At 36.4% G+C, this 23,378-nt stretch overlaps 3 protein-coding genes across 19 annotated transcripts in view; 2 read left to right on the top strand and 1 right to left on the bottom strand.

The window, feature by feature from the left end:
* The window catches only part of TRPM7 (transient receptor potential cation channel subfamily M member 7), a 56,240-nt gene extending 45,037 nt beyond the window's left edge, over positions 1–11,203 (top strand). For both annotated transcript variants that reach the window (XM_083850731.1, XM_083850732.1), the window contains exons 27-40: positions 1,323–1,399; positions 2,272–2,331; positions 3,659–3,740; positions 4,145–4,215; positions 4,719–4,756; positions 5,446–5,471; positions 5,791–5,841; positions 5,929–5,994; positions 6,616–6,899; positions 7,257–7,339; positions 7,664–7,869; positions 8,534–8,585; positions 8,680–8,786; positions 9,685–11,203. In XM_083850731.1, coding sequence (XP_083706857.1) covers positions 1,323–1,399; positions 2,272–2,331; positions 3,659–3,740; positions 4,145–4,215; positions 4,719–4,756; positions 5,446–5,471; positions 5,791–5,841; positions 5,929–5,994; positions 6,616–6,899; positions 7,257–7,339; positions 7,664–7,869; positions 8,534–8,585; positions 8,680–8,786; positions 9,685–9,815 — 1,334 coding nt within the window. In that variant the 3' untranslated portion in view covers positions 9,816–11,203. The remainder of the gene's footprint in view (positions 1–1,322; positions 1,400–2,271; positions 2,332–3,658; positions 3,741–4,144; positions 4,216–4,718; positions 4,757–5,445; positions 5,472–5,790; positions 5,842–5,928; positions 5,995–6,615; positions 6,900–7,256; positions 7,340–7,663; positions 7,870–8,533; positions 8,586–8,679; positions 8,787–9,684) is intronic.
* Positions 11,204–12,966: 1,763 nt separating this feature from the next.
* On the top strand, positions 12,967–19,597 carry USP50 (ubiquitin specific peptidase 50; the record flags this gene model as incomplete). Its single annotated transcript, XM_083849945.1, is given in 7 exon segments — positions 12,967–12,972; positions 13,279–13,337; positions 13,763–13,830; positions 13,833–14,127; positions 14,562–14,613; positions 15,487–15,699; positions 17,901–19,597. Coding segments are annotated over 7 exon segments (885 nt in total). The 3' UTR covers positions 18,093–19,597.
* Positions 18,648–23,378, bottom strand: part of USP8 (ubiquitin specific peptidase 8) — a 24,926-nt gene continuing 20,195 nt past the window's right edge. For all 16 annotated transcript variants that reach the window (XM_083850733.1, XM_083850739.1, XM_083850735.1 and 13 more), the window contains 5 exons: positions 22,777–22,987; positions 21,166–21,402; positions 20,352–20,494; positions 19,829–19,961; positions 18,648–19,597 (listed from right to left, as the gene is read on the bottom strand). In XM_083850733.1, coding sequence (XP_083706859.1) covers positions 19,412–19,597; positions 19,829–19,961; positions 20,352–20,494; positions 21,166–21,402; positions 22,777–22,987 — 910 coding nt within the window. In that variant the 3' untranslated portion in view covers positions 18,648–19,411. The remainder of the gene's footprint in view (positions 19,598–19,828; positions 19,962–20,351; positions 20,495–21,165; positions 21,403–22,776; positions 22,988–23,378) is intronic.

Genomic DNA, 23,378 nt, shown 5'->3' with positions numbered 1-23,378 from the left:
TAATTACAGAAGACTTCTTAGGCTGATGGAATCCTGGACAAATATCTTTGTGGTATCTGTATCAAACTGAGGGATCCTCCTATACTGTGTTTCTAAACACTGTTGTAATTGGGATCTTCCACTGTTGCCTATGTACTTTTTAGCAGTCCTTTTGGCAGCTTCCAAAATCCTTTAATTAAATAACAGCATTATGCCTTCCCTCAAGTTTTGCTTAACAGTAAAAAGTTGCATGCTTTTGGTTACAGTTACCTACATGTTTGAATGGTAAAACAGTGGCAGATTCATTGCAAAATACAGGTGTGGGTTTACTAACCGATTTCTGTGAAATAGATAATGCTTTAAATAGTTTTAGTGTATAGTAGATCACAATCTGGAATTGACAGGTTGCCTGCAGAAGCTTTGTCTTGCCCCAGTTCAGGGATGCCTCAGTGTTTTTCAAATGTTTGTTGAGAATGTAAAGATTTAAATCTTTAGACAAGAGTTTATTGCTGTGAAACTTGGAGTTCTAAGAAGATACCTACATACATTATCATTTTTAGTTTTATGTGTAGAAAGAGTATCTACACGCTTGTGTACACTAGTTACTTGTTTATAATGTTCTCATGATATATATATAAAAAAAAAAAGACGTCCCCTTTTTCTTTTGATTCAGAAAGCAAGACTAAACAGAAATAATGGACTCAGTGATTGTATAACTCTAGCTAATCTGTGAATGTTCTTTACCACTAATAACTTTGAATACTAACTATACTTATTTTACTGGAGTGAAATTTTTAGTGTGTGGTCCTCTGACATCTAGCATTTAGAACATACTCTTCATTCTTACTGTCCAGGTTTTACAAAACTTCAGATGAAGGGCAGCTTTCCATTGCCAATCCCAATAGGTTTTCATTCATTACAAAGCCACGTGCTTGGTAAAATTCTGGAGGCTGTCTTGCAACTGGGAGGATGAAGGGTATATTGTAAAAGCTACCTCAGAAAACTGTCTGCTTTTCCTTCATATGTTATGCTCACTTAAAAATACTAAGATTCAGACTATGTAGTTCCTTTCTTGTGGGAAGCATACACTTAACATTTTAAAATGTTATTTTCACATTTTGAATTGTGGTAGTCCACACAATGCGGGAAAAGCAATGGTTTCATATTAATATTTTGTTACACCAAGTTTATTGTGTTTGGAAAGTGTTCCCTGGTGCAGTCAGGCACACAGAATTTAGATGGTTTGTAACCCTTTGTTCTTATGATACAAACTATTGGCATGGTCAGAACATGTCAGTCTGCCTTTGATTTTGAATACTCTTTTTCAATTCACTGTGTCAAAGGTCACAGAGACAGCATGGAGTTGCAGCGGTTTAAAGAAGCAGCAAGCAAAATTAAAGAAAGAAGTGCTGATATTGAGGTAACGTGTTTTTCAGAAAGTCTTTCCATGATTAATGAGGATAGTGTTTTTTGGTGGTTGTGTTTTTTTTCAATTGTAACTTCACCATATGTCTTGATTAAGTCTAAGAGCAAATACAATCAAAGAACTTCCAAAATGCAGCCTGGAAGGAATGCATCTCTTATGATTAGCAATGGAGTGAAAACTTGTGCAACCTTAACTGCACATCAAGTGCTCTTGTTTCATAATATGATACTAATGAAATATTAAAGAAGTTCTGAGGTTATGAAAGCTGAGATTAATATAACTGTAAATTAAAATTAAGATAAAATTATATATCCCACAGTTAAATAAGAAACATTTGAAACTTGTAAATTTCAAGACAGGTGTTTAGGAAGATTTAAGTGATTTACACTAATATTATACAGACCAAGATGATAGTGTATATGATTGAAAGTGACTGCAGTTGCTTCAAAGGTTGTTTGTTGTGCTTCCAAGAAGAAAAGGCCTTTCTACTAAACTTTGTCAACTAAAATGGTGTATAATTTCAGTTTTCATAAAAGAATATTACAAATAACTACTGGGAAGTTATTAATTGTGTCAAACCTGTCCCCCAGGTGATATATACACACACACCATATATGTATACATATATATATATATATATATATAAAAGCTTCCATTTGCGGTTACCCCTCACTGGGGGGAGAATCTGACTTGAGAATTGCATGATGACCATTTGCAATGTCAAAACTTCTGCTGAGTTGTTCCTTGTACGCCTTCTGATAAGTATCATGTGTGACCAAAAAGTTTTTTGTGTGTGGGTATTCCGGTACTACTCTTAATAATGTTTACAATTTGCTTTGTGTGGTTTTTTTTTTTTTTTTTAATAGGAGCAACAGGAAGACTTCAAAAAAGCTATATTGGAGGGAATAGAGACAACCAGACTTCAAGTAAGTGCAAAAGGTTTCCATTTTATTCTAGAAAGACAATTTTCACCAGATGGTAGAATTTATTCTTTACAGTGAAGATAAGAAACTCTGTTTTCATAGATCACTATTTGCAGGGGAAAGATATAATGAACCCTTGTCATGATTTAAAAAATAAAAAAAAAAAAGAAAAAAAAGAAACAACACACTTTGGGAAGTTTGCCAGTTGTGTAAGGGGTAGTTATAGTCTATTCTTCCACAAAAAAAATACAGAATTTGCCTTCAAATGTCTTCACAAAGTATGACATTAAAGTTACGATATCCAGACACAGTACATATAGAGTAATAGAATTTATAAAGACACAGAAGGGTAGGGGAGGATGTATGCATCTTCTGGCAGCCATGCATTGTTATCTTGGCTTAGCATTCTCTGGTACATTTCAGTGAAGTATTTCTGTCTAGGGATGTAAAAAAATAATCTTTCTCATAGGTATCCATACACAAATAGTATATGTATATACTCTCACACTTTGTACACATACACACACACACACCTGTACACATACCCGTGAGTGTGTGCCTTTGAAGGGTGAAAAAGGCTGGTAGCAACTTCCTAATTGTGGCAAGTCTTGAAATGAAAGCAGAGCATACCATTCTAAGTTCAAGGTTTTTTTGTTCTACAGAATCTTGAATTTTAAAATTTCATTCAGATAACCATTGGAATTATTAGGCTGATTGTGAGGAGTGTTCTGGTCCCATTGCAGTGTACGTGAAGTTGCAGTTTGGGATGAAGATGTCTTTCTATTTGTTTGCAAAATAAACGTTTTGTTGTCTGAAGCTGACCATTTCAGTAGATACTCAAAGTATGTAATTATTATTAAGGAATGTGTCCATGGGGAAATTCACTTCATAAACTGTAGGCATTTGTGGCAACACTTAGATTTTATTTTTAGTTTCAATGGCTTTTTCAAACTGAACTTTAGTTTCTGCCTGAGCCAAGTTCTCAAATGAGAATTGATAGTTAATGAAGATACATAACAGAACAGCTGAACGCGGTGCTTGTAGAGATCTAGCATAATGTACATCTCTACAATCATATCTTATTGTAACGTTCTCTTTAAAAGTGTTTTTTCCAAATAGATCAATAGTCTTAATAAGCAACTGAAAATGTTAGAGCTGATACTGTAAAAAGTGTTTTAGCTGAATTATGCACTTGACGTAAGCATTTTTTTGCAGCAAGGTATTTGAGGTACATCCACAAGTCTAAAAACCATATATATTTCTAATGTAGTGTTAAAAAAAGTAGTAGTTGAGAACAATGATAATGATGATATGTGTACTTCTTTTGTAGGGTCTTCAAACTGACTGTGGTCTAAGACAGTCTAGTTCTTGCTGTGGGTTTACTGACCCTTTGGCAGTCCATTCAGAACAATGTAAGTATGTCATTGATTCAGGTGGCCTAATTTTCTCACTCAATTTCGTTGACAATGCATATTCCAAGAGGGTGCAAGGAAAACAGAAAAAGTTAAACCATCTCGAAGTGTTTTCATGATTGGTGCTATTTAAATTGGCTCTCATGTTTCACTGTGATTCTTCTCCTCATGCCAACTAAATTGCTACATCTGTTTGCAACAGCAAATACCCAAATAGCTAGATCATAAAAAGGTAAGTGATACAGTCAGAACTGTGCTGGAAACTTCTAACAGTAGATAATTGTGGATCAGGCCTTTTTTATATAGGAGACCAATTAAGCTGTCTAGTTGCTCACTCTGTTAGAAAATAGGTAACAAAGACACGTGCCATTTTTTGTCCAGTTATTAATCTTTTTCATTTGTAGTATACAGCAAGAGTAGAAGAGCGTCAAGTGAAGATACTCAGCAAGTAGATTCTAAAGCAGCCTTGTTGACGGTTTGTATCCTCGTCTCTTTGTTGTTGTCAAATAGAACTAGAAAGTGAACAAATAAAGGTGAAGAAACAGACTGCATGAAGAATAATACTGATTTGTAGTCTTATTCGTTCAAGGAGGCAACAGGAGGGGACCTGTTTTGACTGAGGGAAGAAGTTGTACATATTATCTACTACATATTTTGCATGTTCTCACTACAAAAACATACAGTGCTTCCTGCTTATGTAAAACAAGCCTTTTTGTTTAAGAACAAAAATGCTTATACGATCTATAAAACAAAGAACATAGACTTTTCTGGTCTTTTAATTGTATTTACCAATCCTCAGTTGTATTTGAGTCTTTCTGTTCAACTGCAGTTCAGTACAGTTTAGTGAAATCTTTCCAATAAGCAGGCTGTACTGCAAGATCTTAAAACACGTAACTCCCCTGCCCCCCAAATTAAATATATGGTGTTCTTCTTACAAAATTGAAGCCTTCTTTTTTTTTTCCCCCCTTTGATTTAAAGGATTGGTTGCAAGGTAGACCTTCAAATAGCAATCAAATGTAAGTAAGCTTTCTAGTAATGAAGAAATTCCATTATATATTTTGATTTTTCTTTTTGGTTGTAGTCTTTGGCTGCAGTGTTACTCCGCTGTGTTTAATGAAAAAACAAGGTTTAAGGATTTTTCTAATAAATAACTGAATGTGTTCACTGGAATGCTATGAGAGGTTATATTTAAGTTAATTGAGTCACATATCAGAGGGCAAAACATGCTCTTACATGAAAATGTCTGCGTTGACACTTATTAATGAGCTAACTTCCTGGCAAAGGTCTTTACCCAACCTTCCAAATTGTAAACCTTCTCTGAAATTGTGCAGTCATTGCTCTTGTTAACAATTATCCCCTGAGTTAACTGTTAAAAGCATTACCTTATTAATCTGATAACAGAAAGGTAAGCTGTTGTGAACACACTTTAATTAAGCACCTCTGTGGGAATGAGCTCTTGTGATGCAAACTTTACATAATGTTGTGCGTGACTTGGTGGTAGTTAAAGTATAGCTCTAAAACCAGGAGATTACTTAACAGCCTTCCATTACCATTTTGTAATTAAACAGCAGTTCTGCCCTTGAAAAATAAGATAAAAGCATTACTGTGAGGTTAACAAGGTGACCTAGGATGATGTGTCAAAATCAGTAAATATAAAAACAAGTTCTTAAGAAGCAATAACAGTTGGTTTTGTGACATTTCACAGGCCATCTGAAGAAGATGCATTGAATGGTAAGTTTTTTGTTTCTGCTATAAACAAGCTGGGAGCTTTTTCATACAAGCAACTGTTTGGGTTATGTATGAGAATATGTTTGCTGATAATTTGGAGCTTAATGGAGAGGTAGCACTATGATTACTTTTTTAACAGCCTACCTTCAGGTACTACAATTTCTTCTAAAGTACTGAAGATCTAAGCGAGATCCTTAATTCTCTGCATAGCAAATCTTTTTCAAGCTCTAGTCACTTGGGAAGTGGTCTTTGTACGTGGTTATTTTGATACACAATACAGGTAGCAGGCAGTGTCTCTTTCATTATTTCTGATCTCTCTCAGGCATCGCTTCTCCTTTCAAGCCTATCATGGATATCAATTACTATTATTCAGGTCAGTGCCTCTTATAACTATAGTTCATATCTCTAATGACACTTTTTAGAACCTTAAAATCTAATAAATGCTGTAATTTTTCTCTAGCTGTAGAAAGAAATAACTTGATGAGGTTATCACAGAGCATTCCCTTCACTCCTGTGCCTCCAAGAGGTAAAGATTGTAATTCTTGTTGGTGAGTGGAGGGGGAGGGTCAGAGTTCAAAGGGCTTGTTTAGTACGGTCTTTTGGGGAAGAAAACAAAAGAAATCCCTGTACAAATTTCTTCTAATAGAAAATTATAAAGACAAATTTCATGCTTGCTTATAACTAGTGACCTAAAATAGTGTCACTCTTGCAATGCTCAAAAATTTAAATGTCTGACACCTTTTCTAGGGCAGCTCACTTGATTATGAAATTTAGATTAATTGTAGTTGTCCTCAGAATGGTGGTGATAGAATTGTACTAACAATTTTTATAGCAAACTATTCTGCAAGTATTCCTTTAAGTTAGGGCTTGTTTTGACTCGTCTAAAGTGTATGTAAGCATTTATTCAGTGTTCTTAATGCTGTTTGAATGGTGTCATTAATAGTTCTAATCAGGAGGACAAAAACGCTGTACTACTGTGCTGCTCTATGAAAGAAAAGAGGGGTCTTTCTACTGGCTAGTTTCATTTTTTTACTGATTCAGAATGTGAGGGACAACTTCATATGTGTTGAGATCTAAGAAACTGAAGATATTCAGTGCTTTAATTTGAAAATTAAATGTGGTAATTGCTTTTTGTATTGTAATACAGGTGAACCAGTCACTGTATATCGCCTTGAAGAAAGTTCTCCCAACATCTTGAACAACAGCATGTCTTCCTGGTCACAGCTAGGACTCTGTGCTAAAATTGAATTTTTAAGTAAAGAGGAGATGGGAGGAGGTTTACGTCGAGCTCTTAAAGTAGTATGCACGTGGTCAGAATATGATATCCTCAAATCAGGTCATCTTTATATCATCAAGTCTTTTCTTCCTGAAGTTGTGAATACTTGGTCAAGCATTTATAAAGAGGATACTGTGTTACACTTGTGCTTGAGAGTAAGTTTTATTCTTGTCAATTATTAAGCATAGACAGGCATTATTTTTTCCCACCTGAAAAATAGTGTGTGTGTGTATATATATATATATATATATATAACAAAAGAAAAAAAGTTAATTTTCTGTTCTCTATGAACTAAAGGGTTAAAACTCTGCTACAGTATGTTTTACTAATTCAAAAAGCTCGAAGTCTTAAAATGTAAATTTAAAAGCAAGCAATTCATTACACTGTCTTGGGGGAATCAGTAGTTACTGTTCTTGCTGTTTTTTTTTTTTGTTTGTTTGTTTTGGTTTTTTGGCTCCATAATGATTCCTTTCATATAATGCTGCTAATAAAGTATGGGCTCTGAATTCTAGGAAATTCAGCAGCAGAGGGCAGCACAGAAGCTCACTTTTGCTTTCAATCAAATGAAGCCCAAATCCATACCATACTCTCCAAGGTGAGTAAATTTAAACTTCTAGCATATTGCATGTTTTCTTCCAGAAGAATGCCTACAGGGCTGTGGACATACAGCTCAAATATATTAAGGTACTGATACGTGAATATGTCTCTGAATATTAAAGAATGTGTCAGACAAATATTCTTGGCAGTGTTTTCATTGATACTTTCTTGCACTGCTTCTAGCCTAGAGTGATAATATTAATGAATTTATATAGTAGTTTCCAATGTTTTAAATGATAAGTAAATCAAAGAATTGTCTAGTACTAAATGACTAAATTGTCATTTGTTTGGACATATATTCATAAAGTATGCTTTTTACTAGGTTCCTGGAAGTTTTCCTGTTATATTGCCACTCTGCTGGCCAGTGGTTTGCAGTTGAAGAGTGCATGACAGGAGAGTTCAGAAAATATAACAACAACAATGGTGATGAAATAATTCCAACTAACATGCTAGAGGAGGTTATGCTAGCTTTCAGCCATTGGACCTATGAGTATACAAGAGGGGAATTGCTGGTACTAGATCTGCAAGGTAATGTCCCGATTTTGAAATTGGGGTCAACAGCCAAGGTATATGGGTCTTTCTCGCAGAATCATAGAGTTAAGTTGGAAAGGACCCATAAGGGTCATTGACTCCAACTCCTGGACTCTCTTGTGATAGCATTTTATTAAGAATTCATATGCAATAAGCAGTATTTATATGCAATAAGCAGTATTTAGTGTGTATTAGTCTAGTTCATCTGAATCAATGGTGGGTTTATTAAATATGGCACAAAAATTTTACAGCACTACAGAGAATATAAATATATAGGAGTTTTCCCAATTATATGTGCCATATATATATATATATTTGTTGACACATTTGTATAGTGCCAATATGGCAAGCTGTATTTATGCTTGATTGTGTGTCAGATATTCTGGCTGTGAGAAGTTCTATATAGGAAACTTTTTTCTCTCAGGTGAAAATTAGTTAAGAATTGCAGGCAGATGTAGAATTAGGTGAAGGAAATCTGAGAGGTACTAAGTGCTTGTTGAGGAGCAATTCATGTAAGAATAAAGAGTATTCTATACCATTTTAATTCTTTCTGCCTTTATTCTTGGGAAAGCTGAGAAGTCATAGCTAACAATGGCAAGGCTTTTCAATATTATTTATGTAATGTATCAGATTTAATTTTTTCTTCATGTGCTGTCTGAAGGTGTTGGTGAAAACTTGACAGATCCCTCTGTGATAAAAGCTGGAGAAAAAAGGTAAGGTCAAAGAAGGGTTTAAAGAAAAAAAGTACTGTAAAAATTTTGCCAGAGAACACATGCAATCCATGTTTACACACTCTTTATTTCTAAGGTCATATGATATGGTGTTTGGTCCAGCCAATCTGGGAGAGGATGCAATAAAAAACTTCAGAGCAAAGCATCACTGTAATTCCTGCTGCAGGAAACTTAAACTTCCTGGTAAGAGTGGTGCTGTATTTTTTTCTGAGGCACTCGGGTATCATGATGTTTTGTATGATGCATAATGAAATAGTAATGTCATGCCATGAAAGTAGAGTAAGTAATAAACATCAGTTTTGTATTTTTACTTTAAAAAGATATGTCATTTTAAGATAAAAAATCCTAGTTGAAGGATTTAACAATGTGTAATCTATATTTGTATGCACAGTACTTGAAGAAGGCTGACTAGATTGATCTTGACTTCAGAAGGTGCAGTAAAAAATAATGAGTTCCCAGAAAAAGTAGGAAAAGGAGGTAAAGATACTGCAAAATCTGAGACTTTTTAACCAAAAACTGGAATATGTTTTTTTTGGGGGCTTTGCCCTTTTTTTATACATATCTAGGTCTGCATAAATTTGTTCTATTAAACTATTCAATTCTGAACGTTTTAGTTGCATGGACTACACTGCAGTCATATCAAACTTTGAAATTATTTCTCTGTATCAGGCTTTTAGACTCCAGAATAACTTAAGGAACTTGCATGATCCTGCCTGTTTAATGCTACTCTTTTAGGTTGTTTCTCATATGAAGAGAGGTCTTTTATTTTAAATTTGAGTTGTAACTCCTGGTAGCATCAAAGGGTATCATGAAAGGGTCTGATTTCCATTAGAAGTTGATTTGGTACTTGCTATATAGTATCTATAAATAAAATAATTAAGTTTCCATCACTTTTTAAAGCAGAACTATGTGCTTCCTGTTACATATACGATAAAACATCCTTTTGTGGCATTGAATACATATTGAGGAATTCTTATTTATAAGTACATATGCCTAGCCAGTTATTTGAAATAACTTATGCTTCATTGTTTCTACACTCCAAAGAAATGGTAACCGATATGACTTCATTTTGTTTATTTAGATCTGAAGAGGAATGATTACACACCTGACAAGATTATATTTCCTCAGGATGATTCCCCTGAATTGACAATTCAGCCTGGAAGCTGCACCAAAGAATCAGATTCAGCTAATTCTATTCGTTTGATGCTCTAATGATGTGACCAAATCAGTGGCCTCATCCAAACTTCATGGAATGTCACGAAGTTGTCACTTATCTTTCCTCCACCATAATTAAAAGAAAGATGCATCAAAACAAGGATTACTGTGTTATAAGTGGAATTTGGCTGGTCCATTATCTAAGGACCTAACAACTTGTGATAACCATCTACAGAGAACAGCTTGGCAGCTGATCGTTTTAGAGGTTGAATAATGATGAGTATTTATGGTATGCTTTTAAAAGGGGCTTTTTAGCAGAAGGTTTATTTTTGATTTTGTTTCGGTTTAGTGGAGGATTTTCTCTCTGTAGTCCTGTGGTGTGCAATATGCCTTCAACCAAAAGGATTTTGGTAGTTGATGTTTTAAGGTAAAGCATTTGCCTCTTTGGCAGCTGTCTTACTGTCAGTCGGTAAAAGATAGAAGAAAGCACCTACCTCTCTGATGCCAGAGTATTCTGTGAGCGTTTTTGGAACGGTTCCACTAACGTTTTCTGACCAGATGTCTTCTACTCTGGCTTTTTGAAGAAGACAGAGCCAAATGAGGGGTGTGTATGTGATGCCAGTAGGTTGAGGTTGAAGGTAGGAACTTAATCTGTTCCAATAGAGAGAGAGTCTCCTGAATCAGGATTCAGCTTTGTAGCTGTAAAGCTGTTATTTTTTGTGGAATAGAGCCCTAATTGTGCATAATGAGATTTCTTGTTTTATACATTTCAGTTTTATCACGTCACCATGAAATAGTAACAAACAAAGCCATGATAGACTGGTATAATCATATTTAATAGAAGAAATAGTATGTACTGGTCCAAATAAGTTGCCTTGTGAGAACACAAGTTGGAAGTGCTTTTTGTTGTACGTAGTGACTGCTTCAGAAGTTATGCCTTCCAAAGATCTCATAAAACCAGTGTATCAAACTGAATGTACACATAACTTTTAAATGTATTTAAAATTGTGTAGAAAACATCTTTAATGTTATGTTATTTGTGGTACTTATTTAAGAGAGACTAGGGTTGGAATAGCGTTATGTAAAGTACGGGAGATTGCAATGCACCTTCATGCCAATAAAATGTAATTTAACTGTCCCAAATATTGTTGAGCATTCAGCAAGAAAAACTGTTGTCCAACTGAAGTTTCATGCTGCGATTTTTTTGTTACATAGGTACTAATTTGTAATTTTTAATTAAAAGGGCAGTATATAGCTCTATAAATTTTTTTATTCAGTAGTGTATCTTATAGATACAGACTTAAGGCACGAACACAATAGCTGTTTAAATGGTGTTTTATGTTTGACGAGGAAAGGTAAAATGTTATAAGGATATAATACTGTATACATTTTGTATATCATTAAATCTTTAAAGAATCTAAAATAAATTTATTCTTGTTTACAGACTTCTGCTGTCTGTCTTAGTCTGAAAGGCTTTTTGGGTGAATTTGAATAGCTCTATTGAATATTCTATTTGAATAGCAGAAAAGTAGAATTTGCTGTGCTGGACCAAAGCAGTTGTCCACGTTTGGAGTATCTCAACTTTGGTAACACCAGGAACTAGGGGAAAAAATGTGAGAACACCTGTAGTGGACAAACTTATGTAATAGGATTAATGAGTAAATGAGACAAAATATTTTAAAGCTCTTTATAGTGTTTGTTTAAAATTTGTAGTTCCTTGTTCGATTCCTGCCAGCATCCCCTTCTGTTGTTGTCAGTGATAGACATCTATTCAAGATAGTAATTATAACTTTTTAATTCTGTATTTTAGTCAAGTAAAAGCAATAGTCAATGTATTAGTGAGGCTAGCTCTTAAAATTGGGAAGGATTCCTAGGGGAGCCTCAAGTGTTATAAACCAAATTTAGTATATAAAAAAGGATAACCGTTTTGGGAAAAATACACATGAAAGTTAGGCAACATTGTTTCCTGACAATATTTAACAATGCACAGTTCACTTATACAACCATGATGACTGTCTTCAGTAGTTTTGCTTGTGACTAATTCCTTAAAAAAATAAACAGATGTGACGTTTGCGGTGGGTGTTTGTGACAGGGGGAAATGTTTCCTTTGGTCAGTGTTGTAGTGCCTAGGGCCTGAAGCCTTTCAAAGACAGAAAGGGTCAAATAGGGCTGGGGAACACACAGATAACTCAGTGTGGTTATCAGTGGTTAACTGTACATATTTCTATACATCTTCCTGTCATGAGTAATGGCTTACTCCTGGAGACTTACAGCTAGAATTATATGAGAGGCCTATATGTAAACTGAGGAGAAGACAATTGCAACTTTCACAATCTCTTTCAGACGGACAGAAAACAATCATAGATGTAAGTATTCTTCAAGGAAGGCATTGGAAAGATGTGGTGGCAAGTAAGAGTTGGTTTGAAGAAGTATCCTGACCCTTAGGGGGTCATAAATACCTTATCCTATTGACGTTGCACTTTTCAAAACTAGGTTGTGGGAACAAGTGCATTTTGGCTGATAACATCGAATGCCACTCCTCTTTTAAAACCTTATCAATCTTGAAATGCATGCCCATTATTCTCTATGAATAGTTAAGAGTTGTGATCCGTCAGCATTTAAATTTCTTCAAGATTTCTGAGGAGGAAAAAAAGCGGTACTGAACATCAGAACCTGTTAACTGCCTAAAACCAAAATATTGGCATGCATCAATATCATTATTTTAATAGCTTTTAAGTACAAGAATACTAATTCAAACCTTCTCCAATAGTTTTTAGTAGCAATTGTAAATGCTTCAGTGACTTTCCTACTAAAAGGGCATTTAGCTTAACCTATTTAAATAATGTCTTTCATATAAGTGAATAGGTAAGCTATGTTCATTCCTTGCATAGCTTTGATTGCCTACCACCATCTTAAGGATATTTTTGTTAGAAGAAAAACTGATTGAATAACAGATTAAACTGAGTGTTAAGAGTGTTATGTACTTGCATAGTAGTGTTGGTTACTTAGGTAACTTCTGTTTTAAAATGCACTTAATTTCCTACAGCCATAGCATTTCTTTATACAAAAATTTCAAATATATGAATACACTAATTTCATTGCTTAATTAATCCAGCAAACTCAGCATTGTTGAGTGGTTTACTGCAGTATTTTAGGTGCTGAAACATTTCAGAGAAAAAACAACCCCAAATATGTTGTGGTGAAATACATGAAGGTGAGTCTACTGGGGAGCTGGTTTCCTAGCTACTGCTTGGTAGCCTTGTGATCAGGAAAAGGAGAGAGTTGGTTTTTAAGCCTGTGACAGTGATTTCCTACACTTTTGTTATTCGTGATTGCATTTTGCTAAATGATATACCACTTAACATTACAAGAATTTGGAGATGAGAAAAGCCTACAGCTAAAAGCCTGGTAGTAACGATTCACGTTGCATGCGGCTAACAGTCAGTTGGAAAACAAAAACAAGTAACAATGATTTTGAAAAGACTTTCAATTACTTTATAGTTAATACTTTTTCTTGCAGGTAATCTCTTGTGCTGAAAGTAACAGGAAGTTAATTCTAAGCCCTGGAGCTTGCAGAAGGTAGCACAGATACGGATTTCTATATCATGTGTAATGCTAAAAACAGTATAATCAAGGTCTTGTTTCGGATCCACAAAAAGTAGTACTAAGCATATTCTGTTGTCTTCTTGAATGATGCATATTACCATGGGAATAATAAAAATTAATACAAGTGTGAGCAAACACGAATAAAGTTGGGTTAGGCTGAGATGCTGAGTGCAGTGGCATCAGCAGATGCCCACCTTTTGCTAACTATTTTGGGCAAAGTGCTGGAAGGAGACCAAGGCAGCCCAGGCTCTTTCTGCCTCTGCCAGAACTGATGGAACAGAGGCCATCAGAGCTGCACTGTACCTGTGTCGGTTTTCTAAGTTTATTATGCTCCTGTTTGAAGGTAGAGCCACCATATTTTCCTGCTTTACCTGAAACTTATTTTTATTTTTCCTGAGGGAGTATGGTGAATCTGCAACTGCCTTTGGCTATCTGATGTCTGGTATGGGGCTTGGAGAGTCTGACTGTGTTCCCCAGAAGTTTTCCATTCAGTTCTTGGGGAGTGGTACCCAACTTTTAGCAAGAGGACTCAGCAGGATGCACAGGAGTTTCTGATCTGTGTGCTGAATGAGCTCCATGAGGCTCTCAAGAAGGTAAGAGTGCAGCTGGGATGTTTTTGGGGCTGTAGCTGTTTCCTCCTTACATTTCATGGTTTAGCACTTCATGCAATAATCACCTATTCTCCTCTCACAAACTACAAGATGTGGTTGCTAAAATTGTCATATCCTTCATTTCATACCCACATGCACACAATAATTCATTAGCTACATCTAATGCTATGTCAAATTGCAGCCCCTCATCTTATGCTAATGTTGTCTGTAGCACCATCATACTCACCTCTTCCTCTCCTTGCCCTTCCGTGCTTTAGTTCCTCCCCCTTTTCATCTGCTTAAAATCTGTCTGCTATGCCCCCATGTCTTCTCAGTTCCTCCGATAAACGACTTTGCTGGCAATTAAATCATTCATTCCTGCCCATATGTCCAGAATGTTACATTTTTGTTTAATTTCTCTCAGAAAAGTAATTTAGTTTACTGCAAACATCAAGTAAAGTGATAGAACTTTAGAGCCAAGTTCTGGGACCAGACTGAATACTAGCCTACGTGGGCAGCAGACAGCCAGTCTCTTGTAAAGCTCACCATTCTCTTTCACAGGAGTTAGTTTTAGCATTGCTTAAAAGAAGATATGGTAAACTGCAAGCAAAATCCTGTCACAGTGCGTCCTTTGTACCTGGCTTGGTGCTATGGAGGAAGTGAGCTGGAGGACAGAGATCTCGAAGCTGCTGCTAGTGTGAATTTTGTTGTAAAAGAGCTGGGAGGTTGGTTCCTACAACAAAGAGAATATCTGCTGCGGGGAAGGGGATTTTTGTAGGTAAGGTAGGGTAGGAAGGGTTTTTGTGGGTAAGGATAACATTGAATCTGAAGATTTAGAAAAACAAAAGCTGTGCAGCTAAGAATGAGTCAGACCTCTTCCTTCCAAGACAGACTTGTTTGATTTTATGTGCAAGTAGCTGCTGGGATGACAGGATAACTACTGTGAGTCACGTAAGCATGGGTGTGGGCCTGTCTGCCCAGGGCCTCTGAGTTAATCTGTAGCTGGAAGGAGGTGCTGATAATTGCACCAGATTTAAAGCTATTCAAATATTGGTTACATTTAGATTATGTCTTGATCAGTTATTTCTTTACAAATAAACCAGAGCTCTAAGTAGTTTCTTTAGCAAAAAAAAAAAAAAAAAAAAAACACAACAAACTATAAAACCACCAGAATTTTGCAATGGGTCCACCAAGACCTAATGACCCCCTACTGCATTGCAAATGAGCGTGTCTCCCTCCCTTGCATTGCAGTAATGGACAGGGAACACTTGAAGTCTTAGCAATATACAGCACAGAATAGTATAGATGCTATCGACACTATGTAAAAACAGTGTTACTGCCTATAACCTCTTTTCAAAGAACTGCCCAGTATATGGCGGTCCTAGCGTGCTGTAGATCACACGTTCGTTCTCAGTGTCTTTTGCAGGTTTGATCGTCAAGCCACGTTAAACATTTGCTTCCATTCTAACCATTAAAAGTGTTGAAGGCACTTCTGAAACAGTTGGCTATCTACTTTTTTTTCTCTTGTATAGTCAAGCAAAAGAAGATGCATAACTGGTGCAAAAGAAAACAGAGGGCTTGGGCCTGCCAGTGAAACATCTCTTATCATGCAGTTATTTGAGGCACAACCGAGTTACGATGTTACATGTATTACATGTCTAGAATGCAAGACTTCCACTGATAAACCTGAGATCTTCACTGCCCTTTCCTTGCCCGTTCCTTCTGAGAGCACATGCTCTCTGCAGGTATGACCTCTAATATATTCCCAAACTGCTGGTTTCTGTTTGGTGGGGGAATAGGTGGCTAAAAATGATACGTGTTATTAAAAAGATGCAGGATTTAAGTTACTTTGGTTCCACGGGCCTTAATCTCTATTCTTTCAAAGGGGATCTGGTGCTAAGTGGGGTTTCTGAGGTGCTCTCTGGACTGTGGAGACTGATAAAATTATGGAAGCAATTCTCCTGAGTTGTCAGGGGATGAGGGAAATTTACCCCTTGGGGGGTGGGAAGGGAAGAGGGTTCTGCTTGTCACTGCTGCAGCTAAGGCACTGTATTTTTGTTCATCCCTTAACTAAATCATGTCTAAAGTGGATATACTACGCAAGGCTGCAATTCAGTATAAGAGCTGCTGCTTGGCATACTTTACTAGCCATCCGTGGCTGATACCAAATTTATTATCAAGAATTTCTTATTATCAACTGCTCATATATTAAAAATAAAATTTTAAAAATGCAAACTTCATATAACAGTTCGTAGAAGCTCAACCATCCCAGACTAATTTTTCTTTAATTTCCCATTTAGCACGTGCTTTTCTTGACATGCTGAAAAAGAAACTTGTGGCTCCTAGTTACAGCCTTTGACTGTATAAATATGGCTAGGTAATGGCCAAGTTATGAAAGTTTAAAAGTATGGTGTAGTACTAAAAGTTACAAAGGAAAGAGGGATGAAGCCTAGAAAGAAAGAAGACTTGACAATGACAGTGCAGTCCAGAACATTTAGGACACAGTGACAACGATGCTGAGGCTTGACTTCTGTCTGCTCTTAGTACCTGTGTCCATTTCTAATAGACAGAAGGATCAAGAAGCAAGATCTTTGTTTTTCTTGCTAGACAGCACTTAAAGGCATTGTATGTTTTCTGTCAGTTGCCTGTAATACTCAATATTAACAGAGATCTGTTTCAAACCCAGGGTAGCCACTAGTCATTTTCCCTTCCCCTAGGACAGCCAGTTAAGCAACCACCACAATAAAAGAAAGAAGTTTAAAATAGTTCAAAATTTTATTTCAGGTTTGAATGGCAAGGCAACTACAAAAGGAAACTCTTAGCTGACATCTGCTATCCACTCAGCAATTTAGACCTCTCTCCAGAGTTACCCACTTTTCCACAAGAACCCAGAGTATAGCTTGTGTGCTCTAGTGGTGAGCTTTGCCTTTCCAACTTTTATTTGTAATGCCTTGCCTAATGCAGACAAAGCAAGCCTGTGGTAGCTTGGACTTGATCAGAGCAACAGTCTTCTCTGTTCCAGGCACTTAAAAATTCTGTGGTTTTAAAAAGCACACAAACATATATACAAAAAAACAGCCAGCATCCCCCCACCCCTCCTGATCTATCCTTGCTCTGTTCTGACTACAAGTGCATCTCTTGAGCTAAGTGTCTCCTGGACAAAGCCATCACTAACTGAACACAGTTTTCATCAGTAAGAAGGTGATACGTACGCACCCTAATGAAAAAAGGGCATTTGGTTTCCTGCCTCAAACAGTTCAGAACATGTGAGAGAGGATGGTCCCTCTTTGCTTGACTAACAATCTATGAGTAACATGTCTATATATACACATACATATATATAAAACTATATAGAGAGTTGATTTTAGAATTATAATTTAGCTTAACAAGTAATATTAAACCTATCATACATGGCTTCTGCTATTGTGCATTGCTCTCAATGGATGCAAGTTTTTCATACAAATTTTTATTTTCTCCAGCCAGGGATACAATACAGTGACAGTATGTAACTGAACCAGAGAGAAGTAACCACTTCTCTCCCCTCTTCTCCCCTACCGCATCCCAGTTTTAAAAAGCATGGATTCCTAGTCAATAACACCTGGCTGCAGCCCCCAGCCTTTTCAGCAGATACTGCAAGGATCCTGGCCATAAACAAGGACTAAGTGGGCTCTTCTTCCATTACTCTCTGCAAGTATGGCCTGTATCAGGGCTAATAGCTAAGTTTAATATTGCAGAATAGAGAGGCATAATCATCATCTATGAAGTGTCTGTTTGCTCTATTCTAAAGCATTTATTTGAATTAATATTCCTTTCTGTAGGCCAAAGGGGCCAGAATCTTCTCGCTCTCTTTTTCCAAGTGCAAACAGAAAACGATTGCCAATTCTTAACTTTCTCTGTTAGGAGAAAGCGAGCCTTCTGTTCTAACAGACCATGTTGTTTGTTACAGAACCACTCTGGTTTTCTGGATGGTGGCCACTACACAGCATTCTGCAAGCACTCAGTCACCGAAAACTGGTACAGCTTTGATGATTCACAGATTACCAAGATCCCAAATTCCTCAGTGCAGACTGACAGAGCTTATCTCCTATTCTACACCTGTCAGGCCTTTTCTGCACCCAAAGAAAGCAACAAGTCATGAAAAAGCAACAACAGTGAGTACATCTGCAATTAGAATTCACTGGCAGCATCAGCTAAATGCTGTTTCATCAATAAACCAGAGCATTCGTGTTACCTGATCTGCTTGTGGTATTGCAGGAAGTAATTTCTAGAGAGAGGGCTGGAGTTAGAGCTTCCAAGCCTGTTATGGAATGCACATCCACGGTGTCTAATGTTTGTTTTTCATGACAAACTTCATAGATCCCTCGAAATATCAGAAATGCTGAGCATACAGATTTGCTTACCTGAAAATTCCTGTTTCTCTGTTGGTTATATATGTATGTAGACAGATAAAAACTCAGACTGTAAGATTCGATTTTTGAATGCCAACCCAATCAGGAAAGGAAAACTAACCCAAATCCAGACCACGGAAATGCACAAAATTCAGCTAAAACAATTTCTAAACTAAGTAGTTCTAGGCAAAACAGTATTCTTTTCATCTGAAGAGCCTTTAAACTGTGTGAATATGATTCAGGCGGTCGTTACGTAGAATCCTGACCGTTACAGAACTAGTTGAGAATGAAAACAAACTCAAATATACACTTAATAGGATATATTTTTAAATCATTTCTTCATTAAGGTCTTTAATGCATGTATACATGAAAAATTTATATTAAAAAATTAAAAAGGAAAAATCTTGTTTGTTTAGAATAACTCTGATGTGCACAAATATTGACCAAAGCTAACAAAAAAAAATACAGCTCTGCTTTTTTATTAAATAGTGTTGCAATTACTTAGAGCTGGCAAATAAAAGCAATCCTCTGAGTTTTAGAGTTTCTCACAAAAAGGACAACATTTTATTATATACATAGTTCTGATGTGCAAGTATGCAATCAATATGTACACTTACATTCCTAACTGTTTACATCGTTCTAGAGTATTCACAGTAGAATCAAGCTTAAGGTTAGAAATGTGAAAAGGCCATAATAGTGAAAGAAAAAGATAAAAATAAAGATATGCCTTGGGATTTTAAGACATTTTAAACTACTTGTTAATAGATTTCAGATGACTAAGCTAGAATTCAATTTTGGAGCAGACTAAAAATATAGTTGTTTGTTAAATAAATGGTAACGCAAGTATGCTTTTAAATGGTTTCACAGATGGCAGTTACCACAAGCATTATTAATCAGTCTGATTTAAGCAAGAGTACTGACCAGAAAGAGCTTGCTTGCAGAGAAGCTGCTGCAACCATCCCCGTAACTTTAAGTGACTACATTTGTCATAGTTTTGCATATTTATGCATCTTCCAATACCTACTTTGCTCTTATAAAAAGAAAACCAGTTTTCTTAACCCATGCTACTTTATGTGGCCATGTCCACTGCTCGCTGTTCATAAGAACTGTAAAAGAGAATATATGCAGCTGAGGATTTCACAGATGATGCTGAGATCTCAGACACTTCATGGTCATCAAACTTAAACCAGCGCTGTTTTGAGGCATTTTTGCAGTAGGCAGTATAGTGCCCTCCGTCCAACCCACCATAATGATTCTGTGAACATAAGAAGAAAAGAATCGATGACCTTGAAAGTTGCCACTTCTTACCTGGTTAAGGAAAATAACCTAGAATGTAAGATTTTTAACTAAACACTGCTCATTCTTTTTAGAACACAGCTTCATCTGCAACCAGGCAGGCAGCCTGGAAACCCAGATGAATCACAGAGACTGCCCCTACTCTTAGCATAAGTATCAGCTAGCTTTGAAACGTGACATGGTTACTTACTGATACTGAAAATAGATTGTATCTCTTCAAGTTATTCTTTGGACCGATAACATATTGTGAAAGGTCAAGAGTTTCCAATGGGAAATCTACAGAGGTCTGAAGTTTTTGCTTCCATCTTCCATCATAGGAAAATCTAGAGATGAAAAAGCATCATTTTAAGTTACGAGTCATTTGCATGCTATTTAAGAATATTAAGCCATGTTTGGTTTCTCTGTTTTTAACCCATACGTGATCTCAGCTAAAGACTGAGCTGTTTCAAAAACAGCATGTGGCTCCGAATCTGTTAATGCTTGCACACATGCTTCTTAGCACTGATGAAAAGAGGCTGCTTGTAGAAGCGCTTTGTAAACTACAGCCTAGTAAAGCAGACATCAGGTGAAAATGAAATTCTTGCAACATTACAACTGGAAATACATCTGGAACTTTCTCTAATTAAAAATGGTTAGTTACTGCACTGGAACAATCAATCTGCATCAATGCCTGGTCACCCTAATTAATTTTCATATATCGTAATTTCACTTACCGTTTCAAGTGCACGAGAAGAACAGGTGGTAATTTCCAAATTTCTATTTTTTTCAAAGAATCCCTTCGAGTTTTGCAATGGCTACAGTAAAATCTATTATTGTCAGTGAGTTTTTCTTCTTTGGAGAACAATCTAAGGCATTCCTTAAAAGAAAACATAAATACGGATTGTGAACGGCAGGTGTTTAGGGTAGTGTACCAAAAATGTTTATTTCCTATTTGCTTGTTAACTTGCAACAGTTATCTACTTGCCATGTTTCACAAATATAGGGAAAACTGAGTTAAGTCCAAGCATAGAAGTAAATTTTACTGTATATATTAGTTATCTGCAAGTCTTTCAAACTGTACCGACAATATATTCTTTTAAAAACACAACATTTATACTGTGGCATACAAAAACAAATACTAGACATGTCTTTTTCTGTCACTGTGGTTTCAATATTCCATCCTGCTTGTATTTTAAAACTGTTAAGAAGGGATCTAATTTTTTAAATTCTAGAATAATTAAAAAAAAATAGGCTTGGGTCTGTTCATGTTTCAGGTTAGTGTAATTTAAGCTGGAACACTGATGTACCCCTTCAACAAGAGGCTGAACAAAGAAACAGAGAATGGCTGAGGTTGGAAGGGACTGCTGGAGGGCATCAGGTCCAAACCCCCACCTCATGCCAGTTGTCCAGGACAGTGTCCCTCCAAGGAGGGAGGGAGACTCCACAACCTGTCTGGACAGCCTGTTCCAGCAGAAGTAGCATCATAAAGGTCACAAAGAGAAATGTTTTTACTGTTTCAAAAACCGTTTTTCTCTAGTGCCACCTTACCTGCAGTGTACATTTACTAGTGGATGCAAGTGGTAATGACAAATACATGAAAGCCTCGAAGGTCCGGGACTTCTTGTGGCATGTGAGACACTGCACTGTAGATTTGAACTGGCCTTGGAAGAGTGCCACGATGATGGATTCGTTGAGCTGTTTGTGTTTCTGCCAGGCTAATTCTGCTGCTCTGAGGTCATCAAGATGATCATTGTTTTCTTCCTTGTATCTTTTCCGGTTGTCAGCCTGTATAACAGAAGTTTGAATACCTTAGCTGTACATTAACATATATATAAATAGGAAGTTTAATCTATAGGCAAGTATACTATTGAATATTAGCAAGTATATTTGAATGTGCCAGCATAGCCATCCATTTCCTAGCTGTTTAGTTGTCTTCCACCATTCCCTTCAGTACCTGATAGAGGTTGATTTTGTAACAGTAGAATTCTGAATACTTGAATACTGAATTCCAATACTTAAATACTTCTGAATACTTCTATACAAGGTTTCAGTAACACAAGCAGCACTACGTGTCCCCTGTAAACTAATTTAGATTATAAACAACTTCTACTTTGGGACTGATTTCTTGCAAAAGTCATGTGCTATACCAATAATAGTTCTGGAACTTGTCTAAAGTACCTACCCTGCCCCTGAAGACTCACACCAGTTTAATACGTCCCCCACCACCCACAAGTTGTCCACAGTGATGAAAAGTACAAGGGAATGACAGCATTTTCCCAAAAGTTATTACTACTTGAACAACTCTCCCCATTCTGAAAGAGAAGATACACATACAGCAACTGAGATTTGAGGTTTAAAAGCAGTAAGGTAAAGAGTACTTAAGAAAACCTGCTTCACCTCAGAGTTTCTTTCATGCTGTCACAATCTTGAGGTGGAAAAATGTGTACGGTTACAGCATAAAACTTGCTTCTCCTAGCAAGCTTCTCTTACTCTTAGCAGACTCTTGAGGAACAAAAAAAAGTCTGCAGACACCAATGGTTCAGTCTCCAGGCTGAAAACATTTAGCAGACATCCTCCAGATACAAGGCATACGTGTCAGTCCTTGTGGGAGCCTGAATTCATACAGGTGAATAGGCTGAGGTACCAGTACGTATCATTAAAAAAATCATTAAAGAAAAGGCCGTCTCCACCTCAGCCCAGACAATTGAAAGTAAATTTCTACTTTCTCTTTGCCTAATTGTGTCTTTATTCCCTAAACCACAGAATCTTTGGGCGCAGACTCTCCAACTACATGGCCTGAAACAGCTACAAAAGCTAGACTCTGCAAGGGATGTTTGAAGATACACGGAAGGTGTTGAACTATATAGACCTCGGGATCTCCTACTCAACAAGAATATGAGAAGAGCAAGCCATTTTGGTAATTCCAGGACTTCCCAAACAGAGGGATATCACAGAAATGGGACTTTGTCTCCACACAGCAGTGGGGAGCTGAATTCAGCACAAATGCTTACTCAACCCTACCCAGAAGCTGCTTTAAAAAAAGTTTGTCTGTTTGCTTTGGCACAAAGATTTGTTACTTAAATTTTCTTAAGAACTATGAGAAAATTTATTTCTCTTGATCATTTAAGAGATGTGTATTTTGTAACATGTATTGCTTACTTTATTTAAATCTTCATGCAAGCCATCCATTAGAAAGAGAAGCAATTCTTGGGAGTCTTGCTGGCTATATCCTGCAAATTGGTCATTAATCTTCCCAATTGTAATTTTGAAGTCTTTTGGACTGATATATTTATACTGTCCTGTCCATAAAGCTTTCATTATTACTCCAAACTCTTCAGCCACTTCACCTTTATGCCCCAGGAAATTTGACCTATACAATTAAACAGACAAAATATGTTTTTATATATACACAAATATATGCTCTCTCTATATATATATAAATGTATTTTATATATATATATATAGTGAGCTATTCAATTAAGATTTATTATGAATTCAAGACTTTCTCCCAATTTTGAAGTAGTTTCTTTAGATCAAGCAAATGTGGTTGTTTGTTTAAGTTAAAACTTTTGTCTACTTTGGCATTGTAATTTGGTTCCACATTCAAAATTGGTCTGATGGAAGGTACAGTTATTTCCAGCTTGTTTTGCAAACTGCTACTTAAATATTGTTTGTTTTTAAGAGATTGTAGTACACTTATTTATGAATGTGCTAAAGCACAATTCAAGATTGTCCGGTAATGCTTATTTTGTCCCATGTCT

Source organism: Anser anser (genome assembly GCF_964211835.1).
Source record: "Anser anser genome assembly, chromosome: 10".
NCBI lineage: Eukaryota > Metazoa > Chordata > Aves > Anseriformes > Anatidae > Anser > Anser anser.
This window is presented reverse-complemented; position numbering and strand designations above follow the sequence as displayed.